General features: G+C 37.9%; 1 protein-coding gene across 1 annotated transcript; it reads left to right on the top strand.

The window, feature by feature from the left end:
- The first annotated feature begins 10,147 nt into the window (after positions 1-10,147).
- LOC141590420 (uncharacterized) lies at positions 10,148-10,771 on the top strand. Its single transcript, XM_074411014.1, has one exon. It carries the CDS (start codon positions 10,148-10,150, stop codon positions 10,769-10,771), a length of 624 nt encoding a protein of 207 aa, XP_074267115.1.
- The last annotated feature ends 862 nt before the right edge of the window (positions 10,772-11,633 follow it).

Genomic DNA, 11,633 nt, shown 5'->3' with positions numbered 1-11,633 from the left:
ACTCTTGACAGTATCATACATCTCGACGATTCCTTACTTTTATGTCACATAACTCCGGTGAACATTTTTCTCAACTTACTTTTATCCTTCTTTTCTCTTTATACTCAACAATACCATTTAATAGTTCAACTCCTTATTACTTCTACCTAACTCTTTAGTGCTCCAATTACCTTCTCATCGCTCTAAAACCCAAATCCCATTATTTATATCGATATCACCTAGCTCTTTCTTACCATGGATCTTCTCTTGCTATGCTATCACTCACACTTGCCACTAATCTATCCATAAAATCAACGTTCACTGTCCAAACAATTGCATCTCCTTTGTACCTCTCTAGCAATCAGAATTCCTTTTGTACCGTTAATTGCCCAAGGAAATCACACAGTAGTTTCATCTCTTAATAAACCAAATCTCCCAAACTCACTCACGTCTACAAATCCACCTCGCGACATGTCTCCACAAAGTTCACTATATACTACTCTTCTCAACCCCTTTAAAACGAACTTTCACTGTGTATATTCTTAACCCACACGACTCCTAACCATCCCCCTCCATGATTCTTTACACGTCTCAAGCTGCCGCCATTTGCGTCCCTCATTTCAATCTTTTCATTCTCACGTTCCATAAACTCACGTCATCCCTTGCCCACATTCACTTACATTTTCATTACTCAACATACAATCATGTCACTCATCTCGTCTCACACAACATGCCCTATGCCTCAATTAAGCCTTACCAATCTTCCTTTTCTTTTTCCTCTACCGATCACAACACATATAAATCATGTCCTCCCCACCGAACTCATACTCATCATAGGTGCCACTCTTTACATCATAAGATTGGGTAACTTACGCATCAGGATCAACATACATGTAAAACGGTGCATAAAGAAGTAAATTAATACCTTTAAATTAAATATAATATGCAACGAATGTTAAAAGATAAGCATATGACCCAAAACAGGGGTCACTAGATCGAGTACAGGCCACTCGATCGAGTAAGTGACTTACTCGATCGAGTAGGTGAAGATCAGAAGCACGTAAAACAAATCACCAGGGCTACTCGATCGAGTAACTATCGTACTCGATCGAGTGCCCCCTTACTCGATCGAGTATTACTCGATCGAGTACCAAGGATACTCGATCGAGTACCCCAATTCTCAGCACTATCCAGTTTTCGTAAAACAGTCATAACTCAGTCATTTCTTGGTCATTTTGGGCGTGTGACCTATCGTTAGAATCGTAAAAGGACAAGCTATCACCTCCAATTGGAATCACATCAAAATCATTTATTAATCTCAAGTTATAACAGTTTAAAGACAACCTCTTTATAAACGAAAAACACAACTATTGATTTTTACTTCCCAAACGACTTAAACAACAACAAGGTAGACAAAACGACTCAGTACACATAAAACCAGTATTGTTAATCTCATGTTACCATCTTCAAAAATCAAGCAACAACATCCATCATGCACATATATTATTTAACTCATTAGTCATGTACTAACTGCATACTTTAAATTTTATAACTTTTCGTAACACAACATTCTCATACATTACAAATCCTATTTCCATGTTACTAATACAACAACATTACAAATACACTTCTTCACCTAAACATATTCATAATCACAAAATTCATATTCTCATGCAATTGCTACTCCATCTTTTCCAATCAATTCATCCATTTCCAACACATTACTCATCATTCTCATACACTTTTCTAACAATTCCAACCAACATTGTAAACCGAATATGATGCAACATGCTTTCAATCAACAACATACGAAATCACATTATCACCATCTTTTCTACACATTCTCCATTCTCCATTCTCCACATACATACATCCACTGATTCATGCCACACATCACCATATAGGTACACAATTCACAGGATAAACACATAGCGATCCCGACTCATATCCCATGGTGACCGGTTCAAAATTGTAGGGCGAGTTCGCGACTTTAGGACGTCTCCCAAGTCTTTGCATTAGCTCCTACAACCTTTACCCCGGGTTCATTTTAATTGACTCCCTATATTCATTGGGTTCATTGGTTACAAGTTTCGGGATCGTCGCTCGATACCATTTGTAACACCCCCATACTCCAAGTGCCTTACCAGGACCACTCAGGTATAAGGATGCCACCATCTCGGTTACCCGAGGCATGATATTCATAAGACAATAATGAAACAACTTTAAATGATATAACTTTAGTGAAAAGTACAACCAAGGCCAAATCCCAAAATACGGGTACAAGTTCTCAAACCAACTGTCTAAACAACTAAAGGCAAAGTTTATAAAACTACTAAGCTACAAATGAAGACTTCTATCGTCGACAAAGGGCACATCCCAAAGAATCCCATGTGACTCAACTCAAACTGCTCACCATTCTTGCTCACCATCCCCGAATGGATCACCGCAGTTTTACAAAACAACAACCGGGGTCAGTACTAATCACACAACTTATATATATATCAACAATACGATAAAATGCATAACTTAACCGTCACACACACACAATCACACCAAATCCCATCAATCTCAATCACCGACGGTCCACTGGACCCACCCGCCAGTGGGGGACCGCAGCCGTACCCACCTAAGCCCCGCTCATCATACCGAGCGATAACCCTGTCCATTAATGTGCACATCCCTTCTGTGGCGGGTTCCACAGAAGGCGAAACTAGGGCGTGAAGCCACTCCCGCAAGTGACTCCACTCAGCCGAGAATGCATCTCGAGAGCCATAGACAAACAATCACAATCACAGCCGTCACAACACAATTACTATATCAAACAATCAATCTTAACACATCAACAATCATCCTATTATGGGACTAATACTCAGTAGGAAATCCTACCTGGAAAGCACAACAATCAGACGGTCTCAACAGCTGTATCAAAAAGCCTCTTCTACAAATCCTCCTCCTATCATACATACACATAACCACTACCAATCATTATCTACAACAAAACCCCCAATTCCCCATATTAGGGTTTAAACAAACTCAAAGAAACAGTATAAAATTGGTATGTAGATCTTACCCTTGACGCAAGGAACACTATGATGCAAAGAACAAGATGATCCGACACTCCAAACCTGGGGATTTGCCAACAACGCGACGAGAGAGAACTACGTAACTCCTTTTTCTTTTGAAGGGTTTAGAAAGGTTAAAAGTGATTAAATAAACTGACGGAAACCTTTTATATCAAACTCGCGTTATTAGCAAAACCCGTCAAAACATTCCCAGAACCGCTACTCGATCGAGTAGCTAAGGTACTCGATCGAGTGCCCCCTTACTCGATCGAGTATCTACGTTACTCGATCGAGTACCCAACAGGTCAGAAACTATTTTAAAATGCAACACACCCTTACTCGACAGAGTAAGGCCTACTCGATAGAGTACCCAGAGACTCATAAAATCGTAGTATAACAGTTTGAATATGATGAGTTTTGAAGCCATAATTTGCATAGTGTATTGGATTCTTGTATAATATAATTGTTCATAGGGTCTGTGATAACATGTGCAAGTTGGATGAAAGTAAGGATACGTATGACATGTTTTGAGAATGAATGTTACGTGTTGGTGTGTAAGGGGCGTTAGCCCCATTCTTTAGCATTCTAATACCACAAATGTGTTTAAATTTCACTAATGCTATAGTTAGAGTGTGATTAGTAATAGTTATTAGTAGAGTAGTCGCTAGTATAAGAATAGTAATTCTTAGTCGGAAATTGCAAACCATAGAGAGACACCCAACCGAGTGCGAGCTAGTACTCGACCGAGTACCAGTCACTTGACCGAGTGAACCCTACCACTCGACCAAGTGGACCAATTTCCAGAAACTTAAAAATTTCTAGAAGTGAGTCACTCGACCGAGTGGAGAAGGCACTTGACCGAGTGGACTCGGCACTCGACCGACTGCCATTTTCTGGGTTGTGAAATTCACGAGATTTGTATCATTACCTTATTTCTTACATTTCTTCATTATTTCTCATAACAAAAATACCAAAATATTTCTAATTTTTTTTTTTCAAAACTCCATTGTTGATGTTTGTTGCTTAGAATTAAAAACTTTCTACTTCATTCTATTCTCTTAATTCTTGCTAATTAAACAATGTAAGTGGTTTTCTCATTGCTCTTAATTTGTTCCAATTTGATTTCGTTTAAATTAACGCGATTCCTCCAAATTTTGTTAATTAATTGCCTGCTTTGTTTGATTCATGATATTAATAACCTTTTTATACCATTTATGATGTCAAGTGTAAAATTTCATATTGAATTTTGCTTAAAAAATTTTATGAATCCGAAAGTATGTATTCTCGAGTCAATAATTGATTTGGTGTTTGTTGCATGGTTCATTGTTTAACAAGGACTAAATTTTGGGTGTTATTACTTACTCTTGTCATATGTTTGAAATCTTGTCTTGAAAATTTTGTTTCGAAATTTTTGAAACCTTAATGTTCAAGCGTAAGTTTTGATTTTTCGTGTTTAAAAACTTAGTTTAGTTGACTAATGAGGCTCAAGAATCTTCTCGTACTTAAGTTTTGATTTTTCTTTGCTGGTAACGGCATGTATCACTTTGAATCAAAATTTTACCTTAAAATGTTGTCCAAATCTTTTGAAATTTCATTTTTAAAACGAATGAGTTTGATCATTGTACTCAAGACTTGATCCAGTTGTTTCTAGGTATTTAGTGCTTGTTGATGTTGCATTGTGTTGTATTAAACTAGCAGCTTTGCTTTACAAATCTCCTCAAGTTTTGACATCTATGTTAGTTATACCGGCAAATCCGATTTTTATACTTCATCCTTTATCTAATTATGTAAAGGAGCTTCAAATGTTGTTTAATGATGTTAAGTATGGTCTTCAAATTTGAAAATTTTTTTTTAAAGTTTTCTTAAATTAATTGAGTAATAAGACTTCAATTTTGTTAATAATGCTACGTATTGTCTTAAATCAAGAATCATACCTTAAAATTTTGCCAACATTTTTTTTTATCATAGTGTATATGATTAGATTTCAAATCTTGTACTTAACACATGGTTTCATTGTTCCATAGCGTCGCAATCTTTGTTAATAATGTGTTGTTGGCCTATATAGGAGTTAATGCTTTGTTTACCTTGTGGGTTGTATAGTTTTGATGAGTGAAGACGTGTAGACGAGCGTAGTAAATATTGAGAGGATGTGAAACGGGAATGAATCGACGAGCTTATGAGGAAAAGGGGACAAGTGCTAATAATGTGTTATGAGTGGTGTTGCATCTTGAGAGTTATGGATGTGAAACATGTGTTTTATTAGGATTGGTGTAAGTTGTCCGTTTGATGTGGATTTGAACCGTGTAAGTAGGAAGGTGTATAAGTCGTGTTTGGAAATTTGGAGTCGAAGAAGGTGACTTTACCTTGCATAAGGTGTCTTGAATTAAGTAAAACGATCGTATGAGGTAATTTGTAGATAATGAGTGATGTGTGATCTAGGTCGAACATTTGAACTTATGGACAGTGAACGAGGTTTGAGTTGCATGTTGAAGGATATTGTTATTGAACATGACATGGAAACTTTGGTTGATAGATAATTGAGACATATGATGGTAGATTTAGTATTACTAAGTTTGGTTTTCGCGGTCATGAGAGTAAGAGTGTGACATGTAATGCTTGAGGATTCAATCATATCGTTGAGGTATTTGATCATTCGTGTTATAAAGTGTAACCATTTAACTTGAGTTTGTATGCATGAAGTGTGAAAGTGTTTGTGTGGTGGTATAGATGTTGGTTATAAAGTTGCCAACCAATCATTAGGTAAAGCATCCATGATATACATCGCGATCTTGTTGTAGTGTCCATTTGAGGGGTGATATTTTTATTATTCCTTGAGAATAATGGGTGATTAGGACCGTGTCCATGAGATAGTATAAGTGTTGTGGATACTGATGTGACTGTTGTGCGTTTTTTGGACGGTAGGGTGATACCGTCACCGGATATAGGTGACGCAATGCTTATGAAACGAATTTTGAAATATCATGTTGTATCATGTTTTGTTTTAGTTGGGTTGTAATAATGGCCATAAGGCCGTGTGTTTATTTTAATTTGGTTATTTGATGGTACATTAGTCACCATCGGAGTCTATTAGCATTTGTGTGATGAAATAGGAAAGTTTGGAACCGAATTGAGAATGAATACCTCATGCCCAGGTGATACTCGACCGAGTGCATCATGCACTCGATCGAGTGGTCGCTTACTCGACCGAATGGCCTAAGTTGACCCTTGTTTAGTTGATATTCGACCAAATATTGAGCATGTACCCTTATTTCGCGGTTTATATTAGTTGACTTGTGTTTGGATGAGCATGTTGACCTTACATGGATGATATTTTGTGAATTATTTATGTTGATTATATGGTGTGGCTTTTTGCAAGTAAATGGAAATCGTTGATTCGACATGAGTGGATTGATGACAAAAATGATATGATAATCTTGTTTGATGTGTGTTAATCGATGTCAGTTTATTTCGTTGTGTAAAAGTAAGATGAAAAATGCAAATTATGTGTGGCATAATGATCATTTGTATGATAGTGTATTGTGGCCTTCCGTATGAGCGGAAGTGTTGATGATGGATGGGAACGGGTATGGAAACACATGTGTGATCATGTGGTGGATTTGACGCGGTATATGCGTGGCATGATGTCCGAAAATGAGAATGTTGATCATGGTTGAGTCACATAATGAGAAATTTTGCATTATCTGGTTGTTTCATGGAGTCCGCATATTCGTGATTGATGTGCATACATGTGAATTTATGAGATTTGACGTGATATAGATACGTAATAATAATAATAAAGTTATACCCCATGATAGATACGTATACATAACCAAAATGAATGAGGAGTTATTTATGGGATTATAGATTGGAACCGTGGGTTTGACCTGGCACTTGACCTTTGGGAGGCTTATAGATGGGGGATTATATCAATGGAATTAGAACTACATGAGGTTTGATTACGGATTTGCAATACGTTAGAGAGAGCGTTGAACCTGGAATATTGCCATTTGTGGAATTTAGTAATGAACGTATGAGGGCACATTATGAGATTTACTAATTGTACTTCAGGACGAAGTTCTCTTTTATGGGGAGTGAATGTAACAATTGAGAATTTAAACCAGGAAAACAAGCGTAATGTGCACTTGAGTGGCGTATGAGTAAAGAGAGGATATACGATAAAAAAAAAACATGTGAGCCTAGTGAGAGAGGTGAGAATCATATTGACATAATAAGAGTGATAATAACAGTAAGAACCTCGAGAGGGTAATTGAGAATCGGTGATGAGACTTGAGGAGACTTAAGGAAAGGAGAGAGTGGGGCGAACTTTGGGGACGAAGTTCATTTTAAAGGGAGAAGACTGTAATACCCCGTATTTTATTAACTTGGTCAAAGGCTAGTCAACGATAAATGGGTAAATATATTTTATAAAATTATATTATTATTATTATTATTATTATTATTATTATTATTATTATTATTATTATTAGGGTAAATTGATAACTTATACCTTCTATAATACACTTTTTCAAATTTTATACCTAGAATAATTTTTTTCCAAAACTTATACCAAAGATTTCTATTTATTTTATACTCAATACCAAATCTTGAAACCTGACCATTTTACCCTTACTATTAACCGATCACCGCCATTCTCAACCCCCACTAACCTAGCCCTCTTTCCCCCAACAAAAAAACACCACATCCATTCACATCTCCTCCAATCGATGTCGCTGCTGCAACACTACCACAGCCTAATTCGACGCTTTATCACTACCAAATTGCCGCGTCCAACCTATCGCCCCACCACAAGGCTACCTCACGGTGGTAGAGACTCCAATCCTTAACCCGCCTCCATCACAATCAAATTCCCATAACTTCCTTCATTGAAGACGGTATCACATAAACTTCACTTCGAAAAATACAACTTCCACTTCAATCCCCAACACCACAATCAAATTCTCATTCAAATACGACCGTATCTAGCAAGACCGGGTGTAGCGATTTGTTCATTTTACATGGAAATGGGATGTGCAAATTTGGAAACCATCCCTAAATTTCATCAATTTTTTTTTAATTATTTTGTTGGTTTTATAAGGCGTGGTGTCAGTTGAGGTGGTCGATGGTGGTTATGGTTGATGGAGGTAGTGATTGCAATTGGCGGTACTGTTGTAATGGAACATAGTCGTGGTTTAACGGTGGCGAAGTTGTGATAAGAGGGGTGAAAATGGTGGTATTTGATGTTAACGGTGATGAAGGGCGGGGTAGGGTGATGGTAATGCGGTGATGTCGGCACCAGTTGTGCTCTTGTTGGGGGAGGAGGTGGTCCATGATGTAACGGGGATAATCTGTTTGGCAAAGGGGACTAATGGGGATTGGAGTTATTGGGAATGGGTGGTGAATTGGTGATAGGTTAATACCAAGGGTAAAATTGTCAATTTCCGAAATTTGGTATCAAGTGTTAAACAAATAGAGATTTTTGGTATAAGTTTTGAAAAAAAACTATTCTAGGTATAAAATTTGAAAAAGTGAATTATAGAAGGTATAAGTTATCAATTTACCCTTATTATTATTATTATTATTATTTTATGCTTTTACTTGGTCTGGGCCGGGTTTTGGGGATTGGCAATGGCGCCTTGCTACATTCCCTTTTCATCTTGGTGGTCTTGGTGTCTATGCGGCGGGAGATGTTTTATTTTATGCTTTTATTGCGTCCCGTTTGCAGTCTGCTGGTTTGCAGGCTAAGCTCCTCGGCCCTTCTGGTATTGTAGCTGCTGGCCCTGCTTTTGATGATGTGGCGCGGGTGTTTACTGCGACTACAGGCTCTGGTATATTAGGTAACCCTAGTGAAATTGCTGCCCCCAAACTTATGAAGAAATTGGCAGACATTTATTTCGTGACGATTCTTTCTTTGCCTCGAGTCTATTTTCTCTTTGACGTCATGCCAGCTTGCTTTATGGCAGTCTCAACAGGGTTCTCACTCCTCTGATTGGTTACGTGCGGTTCCTATCTCGGGGTTGGGTCAGACTATGAACGGGAGGACTTACCGTAGTGTGCTTGGGTATCGTCTGGGTGTTCCGTTATTCACGGTATCTAGGCCTTGTCCTGCTTGCTCTCGGGTTTTTGGGAGGATGTTTTTGGGGACCACGCTGTTTCTTGTACTGGTACTGTGGGCGTTAAACATCAACATAACCTCGTCCGGGACACTCTTTTCGACATCTGTTATATATCTGGTATTACTGCGGGAAAGGAGGTTGATATCGGTTTGGTTGATGGGCATGGTGGCTCTCTTCGTCCTTTGGATTTGTTGCTTTATTCTTGGGACATAGGGCGTGATGTGTGTGTTGACTTGACATGTTCTTCTCCTTTGACTCAGACTGGGATGACGGATTTTGTGCATGGCCGGGTTGTCGCCGATCTTTGCTCAAATGACATTGTGCTAAATATGGGGATTTGTGCGCGACAGCGGGATATGGTTTCCTTCCTTTCTCTTTCTCTTCACTTGAGGAGCTGAGTTCGGATGCTGTTGCCTTGCTCAAGCGGATCCAGAAATTCTCGATATCTCAAGATGCGGGGACTCGGGTGGCCGCTTACATTTTTACTAGACTTAGCTTTGTTGTTGCTAAGGGTGTGGGAGCCCAGATTGTCTCTCGGCTCCCCACCAATTTCATGTAAACCTTTTATTTTTATTATAATGAAAGCTGCGCGCATTTTATAATAAAAAAAAAAAAAAAAAATAATAATAATAATAATAATAATAATAATAATAATAATAATATTAATAATAATAATAATAATAATAATAATAATAATAATAATAATAATAATAATAATAATAATAATAATAATAATAATAATAATAATAATAATAATAATAATAATAATAATAATAATATGCACTAGCTGGGATGAGGGTGGTTTTGATATCAGGGAGCTTCTTTCTTGGAATAAAGCCCTGGTAGCAAAATGGCTTTGGATTCTTATACATAAAAATCTGGTCTCTCGGTTTGCCCTGGACTCGGGCTTACCACTTCCCTACTATGGTTTTAAGGGATTTAATGAGCAAGGATAGGCACTCGAGAGCCTTAAGAGCATCATCACCATCAAGAATGAAATACTTCAAAGGACTGGCTCTCGATTCTTTCTCATCGCTTCTTTCCTCTTGGATTGTACATGGGAAGTTCAAAATTGACATGGCTTATAACTGGTTCAGGACTGCTCAAGCTTTTCTTCCATGGGCTCGAGCTTTAAAGCATCAGTTTATCCTCCCCAATCATAGTTTAGTCACCTCCTTGGCTATTCAGCAACAGCTGGCTACAGTTGATAATCTTATAGGTAGAGGGATGATCATTCCAAACAGGTGCATCTTATGTAAGCACTCAATGGAGAATCACAGTCACTTATTCTTCAGCTGCCCATTCTCTCATGCTGTCTGGACTGCACTTCTTCAGTGGCTAGGCCTTGATGGCAGAGGGAGTGACTGCAAAACTGAACTACTCTGGAGTATGCAAAGGAGTAAACGCAGACATTGGAAGAATGGTCGGTATACAAATAGCATTGCAAAAAAAAGCTACTATATCTGGGCAGAACGGAATGCTAGACTTTTCACTGGGAAAGAAGCAGAGGTTGAGCAACTCGTTTTTGTGATCAAGTCGACTGTTAGTACTCGTATTCTAGGGAAGATTTCCACTCTACACTATGCCCATATGGCTAGTCAGCTCTCTAGGCTTTGATTTCATAGCCCAAGTGGATATGCTTGTATTGAAATCTTTGTCCTTTTTTTTTACCCTTTATGGATGAATAAAAAGGACTATAAATTTCTTGCAAAAAAAAAATAATTATTATAATAATTATTATTATAATAATTATAATAATTATTATTATAATAATTATTATAATAATAATAATAATAATAATAATAATAATAATAATAATAATAATAATAATAATAATAATAATAATAATAATAATAATAATAATAATAATAATAATAATAATAATAATAATAATAATAATAATAATAATAATAATAATAATAATAATAATAATAATTGAGAGGAGAGATGAGTGGGGAAACGCGATTCTAGCAAAATGACAAAGAACGGCTTACCATCGCCCCTAGTCCACCACCGTCACCACTCGTCACCGTCATCTCTCGCCGTGAATCTCTTCATCCGGAACGGCATGTGTTATTGGTGGTTGTGGGGTTCGTTTTTACGCTATTAGGGTTGTTTTGTGGGATCGTTTCAGATTAGGGCATCGGTTTCTGTTTCCTTTTCATCCACCACTGGCTGCCAACAACCACCCACGTCGACCTTTAGACCTCACATCGTCGGTCGGGGAAGTTGTTGTCGGTGGTTCTAACGGTGTTTCGCGGTTAAGAGGGGTTTTTGTGCGCGTTTGTCATTTCGCGTTTGTCATTGTCGCCTGTTCTGCGACGGTTGTCGAACGGCGCCACCACCCATTGGCAGTCCGACCTCAAGTCATCAACCATTGTTGTGGTGGTTGACGGCGCTGCCTTTGCCCTTCCACCGGTGAGTCTCATTTCTTTTCCTGTTTTTTTTCCGTTACTTTATTCTCTGTTTTGAGCCTTGT

Source organism: Silene latifolia, chromosome 7 (assembly GCF_048544455.1).
Source record: "Silene latifolia isolate original U9 population chromosome 7, ASM4854445v1, whole genome shotgun sequence".
In the NCBI taxonomy this organism is placed as follows: Eukaryota; Viridiplantae; Streptophyta; class Magnoliopsida; order Caryophyllales; family Caryophyllaceae; genus Silene; species Silene latifolia.
This window is presented reverse-complemented; position numbering and strand designations above follow the sequence as displayed.